At 37.3% G+C, this 19,010-nt stretch overlaps 1 protein-coding gene across 6 annotated transcripts in view; it reads left to right on the forward strand.

Annotated features, from left to right (window-relative positions):
* Nucleotides 1-19,010, forward strand: part of ANAPC10 (anaphase promoting complex subunit 10) — a 107,624-nt gene that overhangs the window by 22,666 nt on the left and 65,948 nt on the right. For all 6 annotated transcript variants that reach the window (XM_058721266.1, XM_058721269.1, XM_058721265.1 and 3 more), the window contains exon 3: nt 3,117-3,207. In XM_058721266.1, coding sequence (XP_058577249.1) covers nt 3,117-3,207 — 91 coding nt within the window. The remainder of the gene's footprint in view (nt 1-3,116; nt 3,208-19,010) is intronic.

Below are 19,010 nucleotides of genomic sequence, written 5' to 3' on the forward strand. Positions count from 1 at the left end.
AAGGATAAAGAAATGGGTGCAACTAATTGTAATAATATGGTGGTTTTTTTTTTAATTTTTAATGTTTATTCATTTTTGAGAGAGAGAGAGAGACAGAGCACAAGTGGGGGAGGGGCAGAGAGAGAGGGAGATACAGAACCTGAAGCAGGCTGCAGGCTTCGAGCCATCAGCACAGAGTCCAATGCGGGGCTCAAACCCACAAACTCCAAGATCGTGACCTGAGCCAAAGTTGGATGCTTAACTGACTGAGCCACCCAGGCACCCCAATGTAATAATATGTTTTTAGCTCAAGATAACTAGACTTATTATTAGTGAGATGGTTTGCATTTCATACTAGTCTTCAACCAATATATATTTTGCACTTATAGAAAATCTCAAGTTGAACTAGCCATATTTCTTCAATAGTCTCATGCAGCTAGTCACCACCATATTGCACAGCACAGATCTAAGAGTTACAGAGTGAGTAATGGAGAACCTAGTTTTTATATTTTAAGATTTTCTTTGGTGCAGTAGGAAGCTATTTTTTAACATTTATCTTGGTCACTGTCTGAATTCAGACCATCATCACTTGGAGTTTTGATTACTTAGGATGGGTTTCTCCCTCCCTGGCAATGAAGAATCTATCTGAAGATTCTGATCTGATTATTTCCTGATCATATAACTTACCTGTTAAAAATTCTTATGTAGGTTGGCATATTTTTCAAGATAATTTATACTTCATATCTTAGTACATAAGAGTCTGTATGATCTGACTCCTTTCATATGTCTCTTGTTCATTTCCTGATGCAACCCAATGTGTAGCCTTAGCTACCAAAAGCTACCTTTGCTTCCTATAGGTTCCACTTTTCCTTTTCTGTGCCATTATGTGTTTTTCTCTTTATTGAATGGTTTTTAACCTTGCCCTTCTACCTGTTTACCTAGTTAACTCTTACTAGTACTTCAGAATTTAATGCAAAAATTATTTTCTCTGGAAGAACCTTTTTTATTTAAAAAAAAATTTTTTTTTAACGTTTATTTATTTTTGAGACAGAGAGAGACAGAGCATGAACAGGGGAGGGGCAGAGAGAGAAGGAGACACAGAATCTGAAACAGGCTCCAGGCTCTGAGCCATCAGCACAGAGCCCGACGCAGGGCTCCAACTCATGGACTGTGAGATCATGACCTGAGCCGAAGTCGGACGCTTAACTGACCAAGCCACCCAGGCGCCCCTGGAAGAACCTTTCTTATTCACTAGTATATACTGTAAATGCAGCGTATGAAGATTTAAGATATAAATCTCAGACTGCGGAGAGCATATTTGGATCACATTGAACAGACATAGGGTTAATATCCATAATAGTAAAAGAGTTATAAATCAATAAAGGGACCAAAGTGCAATGAAAATATAGGAGGTTATGAATAGGTGTTTTCTATAAGAAGAAATATAAATGATCAATGAAAGTTTGAAATAATAAGTTTTTACCTATCAGGTTAGCAAATACTTAAAAGAATGATTTCATTTTAGCATGAGTACAGAGAAGTGCTATCCAAGAGAAATCTAGCAAACCACGTATGTAATTTAAAACTATCCAGTACCCCTATTAAAATTTAAAAAGATACAATTTTCATAATTTATTTCATCTCCATATATCCAAAATTATTTCAATATATAATCAATATATAATAAATTATTAAATAGAGATATTTAATGTTTTTATACTAAGTCTTCAAAATCTAGTATAAAGATTTCAGAATATCACAAGTTTTACTGGTTACATAAAGGAATATATGTTCTTGTACATTATTGGTGAGGATGCATTTTGGAGGAGAAATTGGCAATATTTATCAAATTAAAAATTCAAATGACCCAGGGTTCTATTCCTAGAAGTCTATCCTCCAGAAATACTGACATGCATTTAAAGATTTTAGATAGGTAGATGTTTACTGCAGTGTTGTTTGTAATAGGAAAACATTGGAAACAGTCTAAGTACCCTATAGGGGTTTGGTTAAATAATTATTACACTTCAGACAGTGAGATATTGTATAACCTTTAAAAAATGTGGGAGCTGCTTAGGTTAACTGAGTTACTATATGAGTTAAATAAACATTACATGATATAATCATATAAAATGCTTAGAATGTACCTGGCACATAGTGAATGTGATATCGGTATTTGCTGCTGCTGTTGTTATTATTATTAATTATTATTATTGATATGGAAGAATCTTTCAGATAATTTAAGTGAAAAAGAAAAGCAAAGTGTAGAGCTATTTATCATATGCCATTATTTGTGTAGCGGGGAAAAAAGAATTATGCATTTGCTTATATATGTGTATAGTATGTGTGAAAAAGTATGTAAAAAATTGATAACATTGATTATATTTGAGGAGGGAAACTGGATGGTGGGGGTGGGGGAGATAGAGACTTTCCACCATGTTGTTTTTTGTACCTTTTGAATTTGATCTATAATGAATTATACTACTTACTCAAAAAATTAAAATGTAAATTAAATCAATTTCTCTTAAATATTTTTGAAACATCCACACCTTACCATTAAATTATTTCTGTAATTAGTATGCATTATTATGATTTTAATCAAAAAGCAATACAGGTTATTTTTACTTCAGTTATCTAGAATAGCTAGATATGCAATTCTCGGCATATTTAATTTTTGACTAATCAGAATGTTGATCAGAAACACTTGGCTTCAAAATGTATGTGATTTTTGAAAATATTTCTAAGGTGTCCTTTTTCTTGTCACAAGAAAGATGTATGGCATCTTGAACTTAATAAAACCTGATTTTGTAGGACATGAGGATCAGTCTTATTACCACCTTGTAGAAAGTATAAAAAACTGGATTTGAAGACATGCTGTATTTAGAGTTTATTTAGGAGATATTCTTTAAAAATTAAAGCCAACAACCAAGAACAGTTGGCCCTAATGTAACATTTTGTGTGTGCAAATGATATTCTAAGAGTTGAGATCTTCTTAAGAAGATGGAAGAATTCTAATTTAAAGTTTAGAGTATTGACCATCCTCTTTATCAAACTTTCTGGACAAATGTGTATGGTAATTTTATATTTCGAATATATAGCTCTTTCTTTTTCATGAGAACTTACTGTCACTTGTGTTTTAGGATTTGGAGTGGATCAGTTACGAGATGACAATCTTGAAACTTACTGGCAATCAGATGGCTCCCAGCCTCATTTAGTAAACATCCAATTCAGGTAATACATTTTTGGATTTTTCTATTTGTGTAGGTTAAGTGGACAAAGTAATCTATTTTATTTACAAAAAAATTAAAGAAATATAGAAATTATGGTGAAATGCACTTAACTGGTTTTTATACGCCTTGAGATTATTTTTCTGCTTATTTAGATTGTGTTTTAAGTTTACCCTGTCTTGTCTTTTGTGAATTCTTTATGGTACTTTACACAGGTCCTTTTACATGGAGATTTCGTAAATATACTTTTCATGTCTGATTTATTTCGGAAAAATATGCTTTGCTTATGACCTAATGCAATGCCTTAATGCATCACAGTGAATACACCTGGAGTGATAATAGTAAGTTGTTTAGGTATAGACTATTCATTTCATTCTCAGATTTGTATTTCCATTTGGAAAAACAAATGTTTTAATTTAGAACCTCAAAGGACATTTTCAGTTTTGAAATGCTTACTTTTTTGGGGAAAGGAAAATAACCATATATTTTTCAGTTGCTTTGAATTTATTGAGACACATGGAAACCAGTAACTTGGTTATCTTTCTCCACTTGTATCATCTGTTTTAACATTTTATGGTATTGTATTTTTAGTGTGTTTTTCTCACTGAGGGTATAGATTAGCAAATTTCTTTTTTTTTTTTTTTTAATTTTTTTTATCGTTTATTTATTTTTGAGACAGAGAGAGACAGAGCATGAACGGAAGAGGGCCAGAGAGAGGGAGACACAGAATCTGAAACAGGCTCCAGGCTCTGAGCTGTCAGCACAGAGCCCGATGCGGGGCTTGAACTCACTGACCGTGAGATCATGACCTGAGCCGAAGTCGGCTGCCCAACCGACTGAGCCACCCAGGCGCCCCTAGATTAGCAAATTTCTTATGAAAAATCCAGATAATAAGTATTTTAGGCCTTGTGGGCTATCAGGTCTGTGTTGCAACTACTCAGGCCATTATAGCATGAAAACAGCCACAGGTAATACATACTGGCTGAGTTTAGCTTTTCTAATAAACTTGATCTTACAAAAGTAGGAGGCGGGCAGAGTTCACCCACTGGGGTGTAGTATACCAACTATTGCCCTTGTGTATTAAATATGTACATGCCAGAAATAAAAACAGCACCTAATATTTTTTTAAAGACTAAAAATATCAGATACTTTGCTAAAAAGCCTTATGCATTCATTTCATTTAACCTCTACAGCAATTTTTTTCTTTTTTTAAATATAATTTATTGTCAAGTTAGCTAACATGCACTGTATACAGTGTGCTCTTGGCTTCAGGAGTAGGTTCCCATGATTCATCACTTACATACAACACCCAGTGCTCATCCTAACAAGTGCCCTCCTCAATGCCCATCACCCATTACCCCTCCCCCCGCCATCAACCCTCAATTTGTTCTCTGTATTTAAGAGTCTCTTATGGTTTGCCTCCCTCTTTGTTTGTAACTATTTTTTTTTTCCCTTCCCTTCCCCCCTGGTCTTCTGTTAAGTTTCTCAAATTACACATATGAGTGAAAACATGTGATATGTCTTTCTCTGACTTATTTCACTTAGCATGATACTCTTCAGTTCCATCCATATTGTTGCAAATGGCAAGATTTCATTCATTTTCATTGCCGAGTAGTATTCTATTATATATATGTACCACATCTTCTTTATCCATTCATCAGTTAATGGATATTTGGGCTCTTTCCATAATTTGGCTATTGTTGATAGCGCTGCTATAAACATTGGGGTGCATGTGACCCTATGAATCAGCACTCCTGGATCCTTTGGATAAATTCTTAGTAGTGTTATTGCTCTACAGCTATTTTTATTCTTAGATAAATTAACTTACCAAGATCACACAGCAAATGAGTGGCAGAATTGCAACTGAAGGCAAGTGCTCTGACCTGAGACCTTGTGCTTTTAACCATTATACTGTATAGCCTAGAGCAAATTTTTTCCATGACAACAAAGTTTATCACTTAAAACTGATATAATGAATGTCCTAATTTAATTGTATTATATTAGAATAGCAGGCTTTTTTTTTTTTTTTATACAAATACAATTTTATATGGAAGGCTAGCATATTGAACAAATAATTAAAAAAAAATCTGTGAAATTTATCAGGCATTAAATAGTTGTTGATATATATCATTTTTAAGTGGTCCTCCAAATATCTTTGTAATTGTAGGCACTATCATTTTTCTTATTTTACAGATGAAGAAACTAAAACTTAGAAAAATTAAGTAATTTGTTCAGGCCACACCCTATGCAGTTACAGACGGTGGATGTGATCTAGCAGTCTAGACTTAAAAAACATTTTGTAATTAGTATCCAGCTGTTTCTCAAGCTTGTTAAAACACTCAGTAACTTAAGGCCCTCCCTGCTTAACTCAGCCCTTGATGTCACTAGGGAAACCCAAGGTTTTGAGGAACACTTTTTCTTTTTTTATTTTATTAAAAATTTTTAATATTTTTTTTTATTTATTATTTTTTATTTTGAGAGAGAGAGAGAGAAAATGCAAGCAAGGGAAGGGCAGAGAGAGAGGGAGAGAGAGAATCCCAAGCAGGCTCTGCACTGCCAATGTGGTGCCTGATGCTGGACTTGAAGTCATGAACTGTGAGGTCATGACCTGAGCTGAAATTAAGAATTGGACGCTTAATGGACTGAGCAACCCAAGCGCCTCGAGGAACACATTTTTAAACAAGTGTTTTACAAAAAGGGAAGTTGATTAAGAATTTTGAAACAATCTCCTACTTACAGAAAAGTTGCAAGTATGGTACAAGTTTTTTTCCTCTAAATCATTTCAGAGTAAGTTACCAATATATATTTCAGCTCTTCAGACTGTTTTTGTATGTCATTCCTATAAACAAAGGCATTCTCCTACATAACCATAATACATCCTTAAGAAATTAACATTGATACATTTAATTCTACAGCCCCATTCCTGTTCTACCAATTGTGCCAGTAGAGTTGAATCACAGGTTCAATTTGGTTGTCACGTCTCTTTAGTCTCCTTTAATCTGGAACATTTCTTCACTCTTAACTTCATGATCTTGGCACTTTTAAAGATAATAGGCCAGTTATTTAGTTTTATTTATTTTTAATACATTTCTTAAAAAGTTTATTTATTTATTTTGAGAGACAGAATGTGGGGGAGAGGCAGAGAGACAGGGAAAGAGAATTCCAGGCAAGCTCCTTACTGCAGAGACTGATCCAGGATTCAAACTCATGAACTATGAGATCGTGACCTGGGTGGAAGTTGGAGGCTTAACTGACTGAGCCACACAGGTGCCCCTAGACCAGTTATGTTAACGAATGTCCCTCAATTTGCGTTTTATAATGTCTATACTTTCTGCTCAGTCATCTCTGTTGATTAGTTTTAGGTTTTTAAAAAGTACTAGTTAACAGATGAACACTAGGACCTATCTTGTGGCAGCACTGTGGTTTCAGCACTCAGACATCTTTGTAAAAAGGCAGTTGTGCAATTAGTGAATACTTTATTGCATTTCTCCCTTATTTTCTTTTTTTTTTTTAATATATGAGATTTATTGTCAAATTGGTTTCCATACAACACCCAGTGCTCATCCCAAAAGATGCCCTCTTCAATGCCCATCATCCCCCTCCCCTCCCTCCCACCCCCCATCAACCCTCAGTTTTTTTCAGTTTTTAAGAGTCTCTTATGTTTTGGCTCCCTCCCTCTCTCTTTTTTTTTTTTTTTCCTTTTTTTTTTCCCCTTCCCCTCCCCCATGAGAAATTTGGTAAGTTTGTCAGGATCCACATAAGAGTGAAAACATGTGGTATCTGTCTTTCTCTGTATGGCTTATTTCACTTAGCATAACACTCTCCAGTTCCATCCACTTTGCTACAAAGAGCCATATTTCATTCTTTCTCATTGCCACATAGTACTCCATTGTGTATATAAACCACAATTTCTTTATCCATTCATCAGTTGATGGACATTTAGGCTCTTTCCACAATTTGGCTATTGTTGAGAGTGCTGCTATAAACATTGGGGTACAGTGCCTCTATGAGTCAGCACTCCTGTATCCTTTGGATAAATTCCTAACAGTGCTACTGCTGGGTCATAGGGTAGGTCTATTTTTAATTTTTTGAGGAACCTCCACACTGTTTTCCAGAGTGGCTGCACCAGTTTGCATTGCCACCAACAGTGCAAGAGGGTTCGCATTTCTCCACATCCTCTCCAGCATCTGTAGTCTCCTGATTTGTTCATTTTGGCCACTCTGACTGGCGTGAGGTGATATCTGAGTGTGGTTTTGATTTGTATTTCTCTGATGAGGAGCAACGTTGAGCATCTTTTCATGTGCCTGTTGGCTATCTGGATGTCTTCTTTAGAGAAGTGTCTATTCATGTTTTCTGCCCATTTCTTCACTGGATTATTTGTTTTTCGGGTGTGGAGTTTGGTGAGCCCTTTATAGATTTTGGATACTAGTCCTTTGTCTGATATGTCATTTGCAAATATCTTTTCCCATTCTGTTGGTTGCCTTTTAGTTTTGTTGATTGTTTCCTTTGCTGTGCAGAAGCTTTTTATCTTCATGAGGTCCCAATAGTTCATTTTTGCTTTTAATTCCCTTGCCTTTGGGGATGTGTCAAGTAAGAAATTGCTGCAGCTGAGGTCAGAGAGGTCTTTTCCTGCTTTCTCCTCTAGGGTTTTGATGGTTTCCTGTCTCACATTCAGGTCCTTTATCCATTTTGAGTTTATTTTTGTGAATGGTGTAAGAAAGTGGTCTAGTTTCAACCTTCTGCATGTTGCTGTCCAGTTCTCCCAGCACCATTTGTTAAAGAGACTGTCTTTTTTCCATTGGATGTTCTTTCCTGCTTTGTCAAAGATTAGCTGGCCATACGTTTGTGGGTCTAGTTCTGGGGTTTCTATTCTATTCCATTGGTCTATGTGTCTGTTTTTGTGCCAATACCATGCTGTATTGATGATTACAGCTTTGTAGTAGAGGCTAAAGTCTGGGATTGTGATGCCTCCTGCTTTGGTCTTCTTGTTCTTCAAAATTACTTTGTCTATTTTGGGCCTTTTGTGGTTCCATATGAATTTTAGGATTGCTTGTTCTAGCTTCGAGAAGAATGCTGGTGCAATTTTGACTGGGATTGCATTGAATGTGTAGATAGCTTTGGGTAGTATTGACATTTTAACAATATTTATTCTTCCAATCCATGAGCACAGAATGTTTTTCCATTTCTTTATATCTTCTTCAATTTCCTTCATAAGCTTTCGATAGTTTTCAGCATACAGATCTTGTACATCTTTGGTTAGATTTATTCCTAGGTATTTTGTGCTTCTTGGTGCAATTGTGAATGGGATCAGTTTCTTTATTTGTCTTACTGTTGCTTCATTATTAGTGTATAAGAATGCAACTGATCTCTGTACATTGATTTTGTATCCTGCAACGTTGCTGAATTCATGTATCAGTTCTAGCAGACTTTTAGTGGAGTCTATCGGATTTTCCATGTATAATATCATGTCATCTGCAAAAAGTGAAAGCTTGACTTCATCTTTGCCAATTTTGATGCCTTTGATTTCCTTTTGTTGTCTGATTGCTGATCCTAGCACTTCCAACACTATGTTAAACAACAGCAGTGAGAGTGGACATCCCTGTCGTGTTCCTGATCTCAGGGCAAAAGCTCTCAGTTTTTCCCCATTGAGGATGATATTAGCTGTGGGCTTTTCATAAATGGCTTTTATGATGTTTAAGTATGTTCCTTCTATCCTGACTTTCTCGAGGGTTTTTCTTAAGAAAGGATGCTGAATTTTGTCAAATGCTTTTTCTGCATCAATTGACAGGATCACATGGTTCTTTTCTTTTATTAATGTGATGTATCATATTGATTGATTTGCGAATGTTGAACCAGCCCTGCATCTGAGGAATGAATCCCACTTGATCATGGTGAATAATTATTTTTATAAGCTGTTGAATTCAATTTGCTAGTATCTTATTGAGAATTTTTGCATCCATATTCATCAGGGATATTGGCCTATAGTTCTCTTTTTTTACTGGGTCTCTGTCTGGTTTAGGAATCAAAGTAATACTGGCTTCATAGAATGAGTCTGGAAGTTTTCCTTCCCTTTCTATTTTTTGGAATAGCTTTAGAAGGATAGGTATTATCTCTGCTTTAAATGTCTGGTAGAATTCCCCTGGGAAGCCATCTGGTCCTGGACTCTCATTTGTTGTGAGATTTTTTGATAACTGATTCAATTTCTTCACTGGTTATGGGTCTGTTCAAGCTTTCTGTTTCCTCCTGTTTGAGTTTTGGAAGCGTGTGGGTGTTTAGGAATTTGTCCATTTCTTCCAGGTTGTCCAGTTTGGTGGCATATAATTTTTCATAGTATTCCCTGACAATTGCTTGTATCTCTGAGGGATTGGTTGTAATAATTCCATTTTCATTCATGATTTTCTCTATTTGGGTCATCTCCCTTTTCTTTTTGAGAAGCATGGCTAGAGGTTTGTCAATTTTGTTTATTTTTTCAAAAAATCAACTCTTGGTTTCGTTAATCTGCTCTACAGTTTTTTTAGATTCTATATTGTTTATTTCTGCTCTGATCTTTATTATTTCTCTTCTTCTGCTGGGTTTGGGGTGTCTTTGCTGCTCTGCTTCTATTTCCTTTAGGTGTGCTGTTAGATTTTGTATTTAGGATTTTTCTTGTTTCTTGAGATAGGCCTGGATTGCAATGTATTTTCCTCTCAGGACTGCCTTCGCTGCATCCCAAAGCGTTTGGATTGTTGTATTTTCATTTTCGTTTGTTTCCATATATTTTTAAATTTCTTCTCTAATTGCCTGGTTGACCCATTCATTCTTTAGTAGGGTGTTCTTTAACCTCCATGCTTTTGAAGGTTTCCAGACTTTTTCCTGTGGTTGATTTCAAGTTTCATAGCATTGTGGTCCGAAAGTATGCATGGTATAATCTCAATTCTTGTATACTTATGAAGGGCTGTTTTGTGACTCAGTATGTGATCTATCTTGGAGAATGTTCCATGTGCACTCAAGAAGAAAGTATATTCTGTTGCTTTGGGATGCAGAATTCTAAATATATCTGTCAAGTCTATCTGATCCAATGTATCATTCAGGGCCCTTGTTTCTTTATTGACCGTGTGTCTAGATGATCTATCCATTTCTGTAAGTGGAGTGTTAAAGTCCCCTGCAATTACCACATTCTTATCAATAAGGTTGCTTATGTTTATGAGTAATTGTTTTATATATTTGGGGGCTCCCGTATTCGGTGCATAGACATTTATAATTGTTAGGTCTTCTTGATGGATAGACCCTGTAATTATTATATAATGCTTTTCTTCGTCTCTTGTTACACCCTTTAATTTTTTTTTTTTAATTTTTTTTTTAAGTTTATTTATTTTTGGGACAGAGAGAGACAGAGCATGAATGGGGGAGGGTCAGAGAGAGAAGGAGACACAGAATCTGAAACTGGCTCCAGGCTCCAAGCTGTCAGCACAGAGCCCGACGCGGGGCTCGAACCCACCGACCGCAAGATCATGACCTGAGCCGAAGTCAGCCGCTCAACCGACTGAGCCACCCAGGCGCCCCTACACCCTTTATTTTAAAGTCTAGTTTTTCTGATATAAGTATGGCTACTCCAGCTTTCTTTTGACTTCTAGTAGCATGATAAATAGTTCTCCATCCCCTCACTTTCAATCTGAAAGTGTCCTCAGGTCTAAAATGAGTCTCTTGTAGACAGCAAATGTATGGGTCTTGTTTTTTTATCCATTCTGATCCCTATGTCTTTTGGTTGGCGCATTTAGTCCATTTACATTCAGTGTTATTATTGAAAGATATGGGTTTAGCGTCATTGTGATGTCTGTATGTTTCATGCTTGTAGCGATGTCTCTGGTACTTTGTCTCACAGGATCCCCCTTAGGATCTCTTGTAGGGCTGGTTTAGTGGTGACGAATTCCTTCAGTTTTTGTTTGTTTGGGAAGACCTTTATCTCTCCTTGTATTCTAAATGACAGACTTGCTGGATAAAGGATTCTTGGCTGCATATTTTTTTCTGTTCATCACATTGAAGATCTCCTGCCATTCCTTTCTGGCCTGCCAAGTTTCAGTAGAGAGATCAGTCACGAGTCTTATAGGTCTCCCTTTATACGTTAGGGCACGTTTATCCCTTGCTGCTTTCAGTATTTTCTCTTTATCCTTGTATTTTGCCAGTTTCACTATGATATGTCATGCAGAAGATCGATTCAAGTTACGTCTGAAGGGAGTTCTCTGTGCCTCTTGGATTTCAGTGCCTTTTTCCTTCCCCAGATCAGGGAAGTTCTCAGCTATTATTTCTTCAAGTACCCCTTCAGCACCTTTCCCTCTCTCTTCCTCCTCTGGAATACCAATTATGCATAGATTATTTCTCTTTAGTGCATCACTTAGTTCTCTAATTTTCCCCTCATACTCCTGGATTTTTTTTATTTCTTTTTCTCAGCTTTCTCTTTTTCCATAATTTTATCTCTAGTTCACCTATTCTCTCCTTTGCCTCTTCAGTCTGAGCTGTGGTCGTCTCCATTTTATTTTGCAGCACATTAATAGCATTTTTTAGCTCCTCCTGGCTGTTCCTTAGTCCCTTGATCTCTGTAGCAATAGATTCTCTGCTTTCCTTTATACTGTTTTCAAGCCCAGCGATTAATTTTATGACTATTATTCTAAATTCACTTTCTGTTATATTGTTTAAATCGTTTTTGATCAGTTAGTTAGCTGTCGTTATTTCCTGGAGATTCTTTTGAGGGGAATTCTTCCATTTTGTCATTTTGGATAGTCTCTGGAGTGGTGAGGAACTGCAGGGCACTTCCCCTGTGCTGTCTTGAATAACTTGTGTTGGTGGGTGGGGCCGCAGTCAGACCTGATGTCTGCCCCCAGCCCACCGCTGGGGCCACAGTCAGACTGGTGTGTATTTTCTCTTCCCCTCTCTTAGGGGCAGGATTCACTGTGGGGTGGCATGGCCCATCTGGGCTACTTGCACACTGCCAGGCTTGTGGTGCTGGGGATCTGGCATATTAGCTGGGGTGGATTGGCAAGGTGCGCAGGGGCAGGAGGGGCAGGCTCAGCTCGCTTTTCCTTCAGAGATCCGCTTCGGGAGGGGCCCTGCGGCACTGGGAGGGAGTCAGACCTGGTGCTGGAGGGATGGATCTACAGAAGCACAGCCTTGGGTGTTTTCAAGGTGCAGGCAAGTTCCCTGGCAGGAACTGGTTCCCTTTGGGATTTTGGCTGGAAGATGGGCGAGGGAGATGGCACTGGAGAGCGCCTTTGTTCCCCGCCAAACTGAGCTCTGTCATCCTGTCCCGGGGCTCAGCAACTCTCCCTCCCTTTGTCCTCCAGCCTTCCCGCTTTCCGAGCAGAGCTGTTAACTTATGACCTCCCAGATGCTAAGTCCTGCTTGCTGTCGGAACACACTCCGTCCGGCCCCTCCGCTTTTGCAAGCCAGACCCGGGGCTCTGCTTGGCCGGCGGGCCGCCCCTCTGCCCCGGCTCCCTCCCGCCAGTCCGTGCAGCGTGCACCGCCTTGCCGCCCTTCCTACCCTCTTCCGTGGGCCTCTCGTCTGCGCTTGGCTCCGGAGACTCCGTTCTGCTAGTCTTCTGGTGGTTTTCTGGGTTAGTTAGGCAGGTGTAGGTGGAATCTAAGTGACCAGCAGGATGCAGTGAGCCCAGTGTCCCTCTCCCTTATTTTCAAAAAGCAGAGCAAATGGAAAAATCAAAGTGCTGATGCCGTTAAAAAAATAATAGGTAGTAGGGGGTGCCTGGATGGCTTAGTTAGTTAGGTGTCTGACTCTTGGTTTCAGCTCAGGTCACGATCTCATGGTTTATGAGATTGAGCTCCGCATTGGGCTCTGCACCAACAGCAAGGAGCATGTTTGGGATTCTCTGCCTGCCTCTCCCCACTTGTGCTCTATCTCTCTCAAAATAAATAAATTAATTTTAAAAAATAGGTACTAAGCTAAAGACAATTGCAACTACATTAGAAATTGTCAACCTCAACTGGATATTTATTGGACTTTACCAGTCAACTACACTTTGAGTTATGAATGAAAAAAAATTAAAGGAAATGTTAGAAATTTACTGTCAAGGATTATGACTAAAACGTGATATAATTTAGGATGGGGTAACTTTTTTTAGTTCTTAGGAGCCAACTTTCATACCTCCATTATGTAAGTCCCATGCTCAACTTTCTTCCATTTGATTTTCATATTGTGTTTGTGAGTATATTATGCACTAATTTAACACTTCCTGTGTTGGAAAAATTAGATTACAAATAAGCTTGAAAGAGGTTCAATTGGGAATTTATACAGTTCACCCTTGAATAGCGCAGGGGTTAGGGACTCTCCTGCGCAGTTGAAAATTTGCGTGTAACTTTTGAATCCCCAAAAACTTAACTAGTAATAGCTTATTGTTGACTGGAATCCTTATCAATAACATAGTTGATTAACACATATCATGTATGTTATGTGTATTATAATACACTGTATCCTTACAGTAAAGCTAGAAAAAATGTTATTAAGAAAATCATAAGGAAAATACATTTGCAGTCCTATACTGTGTTTGTTGAAAAAAATCTGAGTATGAGTGGACCATGCAGTTCAAACTCATGTTCTTCAAGGGTCAACTGTATTTTGTTAGGTTGAAACAGAATTTTTGACTCCTTAGGTATTCTTTCCTTCACAGAAAATAAACAACTTTTAATTCTTGTAGCAGTCCCTTGGCTAGTTGAGCATGTAGATTTTAGTAATAATTGGTATGTATTATCGATGTGTCAAGATGGACTTGAAGTGCATAATCACAAGGTAGCATTTACTTTTATACTTCATTGTCCTTTTAAATTAGGGGCACATTCTTTCCTTGCCCTGGATGATAATTCTCCTGGCTGTTAGTATGACATTTTGGGGTAGTATAAACAGTTCTGTCTTCATTTCAAATAGAAAAACAGAGAAATTAAAAATGTCTTCAAGTAGCAAAATTTAGAAATTAAAACATTTCATCCTAGCTATAGTGATAAGCTAGCCATCCTGACTAATAGTGAAAGCCTCAGACTTGCTTTAAATTTTCTTTTAAGGTTTCTTCCTCTCCTTAAGCTTCAATCTGTTGTAATTGGAAGAAGGTGTGGTTTGCTTTTCTTTCCCTACCTAGCTTTTATTTGTCTTCTTCTGAATTCTTAATTAATTTCTGAACTCCCCAAGCCTGCTAGTATGGGAGTGGAGGAGGAAAACTTAGAATTGCCAGTTCTATCTTGATGATCCAGAGTTGGTGCTCTCCTTACTTGACTGTATGTTTTAAAGCTAACTCTATCTTATGGATGCTTTTGTGGGTTGAATCTAGTTACACAATCACTTAATGCTATGGATAATTCACCTGCAATTCTTTTGATGAAGGTGCATTTATCATTTACTCCTTCCTCAAATCCTAGGCCTCTGGCGATACCTCTAGCTTCCTGCAGAGGACTGTTCTTTCTTACTAGACAGAAACTAATATAACCTGCCAGGTTATCAGGTTGATGAAGTTCTATTCAGGCTGATGAAGTTTCTAGTATGCTGAGGCTTTTTTTAGTGAATAGGTGTTGGAATTTCTCAAATGCCATTTCTGCATCTATTTATGTGATCATATGGTTTTTCTTCTTTAGTCTGTTGAGATGGTGATTTCATTGATTTTTAAATTATAAAATATACATAAGATATACCATTTTTAAGTGTATAGTTTAGTGGCATAAATTGCATTCACATTGTGGTACTGTCACCACTATCCATCTCTAGAACTTTTTATCATCCCAAACCCAAATTCTGCACTCATTGAACAGTAACTCTCCACCCCCTCCTATCTCCAGTTCATGATCAACACTGTTTAACTTACCTTTCTCTGTATTTAACTGTTTTTCTTTTTCCGTATTAATCTGTATTTGATCTATGTATTTAACTGTTCTAGGCATCTCATGTAAATGCAATCATATAATATTTGTCGTTTGGTATCTAGCTTAACTTAGCATATGTGTACAAGGTCCATCCATGTACCATGTGTCAGAATTTCATTCCCTTTAAAGTCTGAATAATATTCTCTTGTATGAATATACCACATTTTGTTAATCCCTTCATTTACCGATGGACATTTGGATTATTTTCACCCTATGGCTATTGTTAATAACGCTGCTGTGAACATGAATGTACAAGTTATTTTTGTGTGTATACTCAGAAGTGGAATTGCCTGATCAATGGTAATTCTGTGTTTGGTTTTTTGGGTACCGCCATACTGATTTCCACAGCAGCTGCACCATTTTACAACCCACCTGCATCACACCACCAGCACTATACAAGCCATCCAATTTCTCTAAATCCATGCCAACACTTATTTCCTTCCTTCTTTCTTTCTTTTCTTCCTTCCTTTCTCTCTTTTTTTAAAAAAGTTTATTTTGACGTAGAGATAGAGAGAGTGCAGGAGAGGCAGAGAAAGAGGGAGAGAGAGAACCCCAAGCAGACTCCCATGCTGTCAGCACAGAGCCTGATGCAGGGCTCAGGTTCACAACTTCGAAATTATGACCTGAGTCGAAATCAAGAATTGGAAGAAGCTTAACCAACTGAGCCACCCACGTGCCCCTATCTTTTCTTTTATACCTGGTGTTGATATTTTTTATCATTTCTCTTTTTGGTTTTCCTGGTCAGACTAGCTAGAGATTTATCAATTTTATTGATCTTTACTCTTAGCTTATTAAGTGTATGTCTTTCTTTGTCTAATGTTAAGTTTTAGAATGTTAGTAGTAGCTCTGAGATTTACAATACTCATCTTCAACTTATCACAGTCTACCTTCAAATAATATAACATTTCACATAAAATACAAGAATCTTACTACTCTTTACTCCTATTTTCACATTTTCCTTTATGTTGCTATTGTCATTTACTTTATTTCTACATTTGTTACAAAGCTCAAAACATATTGTTTTAAAGTATCTTTAGAAAACTTTTTAAATGTGAAAAATGTTTTGTGTTTGCGCACAAATTTACAGTGCTCTTTATTCTTTTTCATAGATTCACATTTCTGTCTGGTATTGTCTTTCCTTCTAAAGGAAAACAAAGAACTTTCTTTAACATTACTCATAATGCAAATGTATTGGTGATCAATTCTCACAGCTTTTGTTTGAAAATGTTTTGTCTTCATTTAAAAAATATCTTTCACTGGGTATTGAATTCTAGGTTGTTTCTTTCCTTTAACACTTTAAAGATGCTGTTCATCATTATTTCTGATATGAAGTTTGTTGTCTTATCTTTGTTTCTCTGTATTTAATGTGTCTCCCCATGTCCCCACCACAGCTTTTAAGATTTTTTTATCACTATTTTTTTAAGCAGTGTGATTATGACTTATCATTATATGGATTTCTTTATGTTTATCCTTTTATAGTTCATTGACCTTCTTGAATCTGTGGGTAGTTTTTATCAAATTTGGAAAAATTTTGGCTACAATTTTTTCAAATGCTTTCTATTTACCCCATTTTTTCCCCCTGGGACTCATACATGTTAGTCTGCCTTATACTATTATTCTGTTTATTTATTTTATTTATTTACTTTGTAATGTTTATTTATTTTTGAGACAGAGGGCAACAGAGTGCAAGTGGGGGAGGGTCAGAGAAAGAGGTCTGAGCTGTCAGCATAGAACCTGATGTGGGGCCCGAACGCATGAACCACGAGATCATGACCTGAGCCGAAATCAGTTGCTCAACAGACTAAGCCACCCAGGCACCTCTATTATTCTATTTATTTTAATGAGGGATGAGAGCTCTTTGTTTTCTATGGTTTATTTTGGAGAGTTTCTAGAGTTATATCATTATGTTCATGATCTTCTGCAGTGTTTAAAATGCTGTTAATCCCATCCAGTGAATTTCTTGTGTCAGATTGTTTTTCATGTCCACAAATTCCATTTAAAAAAGTATTTTTCATCTTTCCACATTATGCTCATGTTTTCTTTTAATTCTTTGAACATCTTTAAGGCAGGCTATATTTTCCAGTATGCCCACAATATTACTTTCTAATATACATGCTCTTCTACAACTTTGCTGCTGCCTAATCAAGACATGGCATCTGTGTCTCCTCAATTGAAATGGGTCAGGCCCTTGTGGATCTCTTGCTTGATGGTAAAGATATTATGACACTGTCATTTCTTTTTTTTTTTTTTTTAATTTTTTTTTTTTTCAACGTTTTTTATTTATTTTTGGGACAGAGAGAGACAGAGCATGAACGGGGGAGGGGCAGAGAAAGAGGGAGACACAGAATCGGAAACAGGCTCCAGGCTCCGAGCCATCAGCCCAGAGCCTGACGCGGGGCTCGAACTCACGGACCGCGAGATCGTGACCTGGCTGAAGTCGGACGCTTAACCGACTGCGCCACCCAGGCGCCCCGACACTGTCATTTCTAATACTAAGTCATAAAATGTGTATAACTTCTGCCTTGTTTTCTCTCTTTTATGTGATAACCATTTGCCTTGCTGTGAGAAAACCCACATCAAATGGAGAAGCCCATGAAAAAATGAATCAAAGGTCAAAGCCTTAGCTAAGCTCTCATCTAACAACCAGTACCAGCTTTCTTTCCATATTAGTGAATCATCTTGGAAGCAGATCCTTTAGATCTCAAGTCAAGTTGTCACACCTGATGCTGTGTAGAACTTCCCTTCTGAGCCTTGCCCAAATTCCAGATTCATAAAATAATGATTATTTTTTAAGCCAGAAAGTTTTTTTTAATGTTTGTTTATTTTTGAAAGACAGAGACAGACACAGAGCATGAGCGGGGGAGGGGCAGAGAGAGACAGAAACACAGAATCCAAAGCAGGCTCCAGGCTCTGAGCTGTCAGCATAGAGCCTGACACAGGTCTTGAACCCATGAGCCGAGAGGTCATAACCTAAACTGAAGTCCGATGCTTAACTCACAGAGCCACTCAGGTGCCCCTAAGCCACAAAGTTTTGAATGGTTTGCTATATACATGTAGGTATTTATATTTTCTCTTTTAATTCTATCATCTCAGGACACTTCTTCAGAACAGTGGTGTATAACTGGGGGGAAGTTCTGACTCCTTTGAGAATATGATGGAAGCTATAAAGCATCTTCCATGAAAATTAATACATACCTGTTCATGTGGGTTTTCTTTCTGAGCTGTCCATGGACATCTGGTGATCATCCCTATGGAGGGCTTGGGGCCCTCCCAAACCTTCTGTTATGTTAGCTGATTATTTTTAAAATTTTTACTTAAATTATAGTTAGTTAACATATAGTACAGTATTGGTTTCAGGAATAGAATTTGGTGATTTATCACTTATGTCCCACTCCCAGTGCTCATCTTAACTGTCCTCCTTATTACCCATCACCCATCTAGCCCACACCCGCCCATCTCTCTCCATCAACCCTCAGTTTGTTCTCTATCATTAAGAGTCCCTTATGGTGACTTTCCCTCTCTCTCTCCTTGTTTCCTCCCCACTTTATGTTCATCTGTTTTGCTTTTTTGAATTCCACAGTGAGTGAAATCATATGGTATTTGCCTTTCCCTGGCTGACTTATTTCACCTAGCATGTATCATGCTCTATCCACGCCATTGCAAATGTAAAGATTTCATTCTTTTTGCTGGCTGAGTAATATTCCAATGTCTATATGTAGCACATCTTCCTTACCCATTCATCAGTTGATGGACATTTGAGCTCTTTCTATAGTTTAGCTATTGTTGATAATGCTGCTATATACATTGAGGTGTATGTACCTGTTTCAATCTGTATTTTTGTATCCTTTGAGTAAATACCTAGTAGTGCAATTACTGTATCATAGGATGGTTCTATTTTTTACTTTTTGAGAAA

Source organism: Neofelis nebulosa, chromosome 3 (assembly GCF_028018385.1).
Source record: "Neofelis nebulosa isolate mNeoNeb1 chromosome 3, mNeoNeb1.pri, whole genome shotgun sequence".
Lineage (NCBI taxonomy): Eukaryota > Metazoa > Chordata > Mammalia > Carnivora > Felidae > Neofelis > Neofelis nebulosa.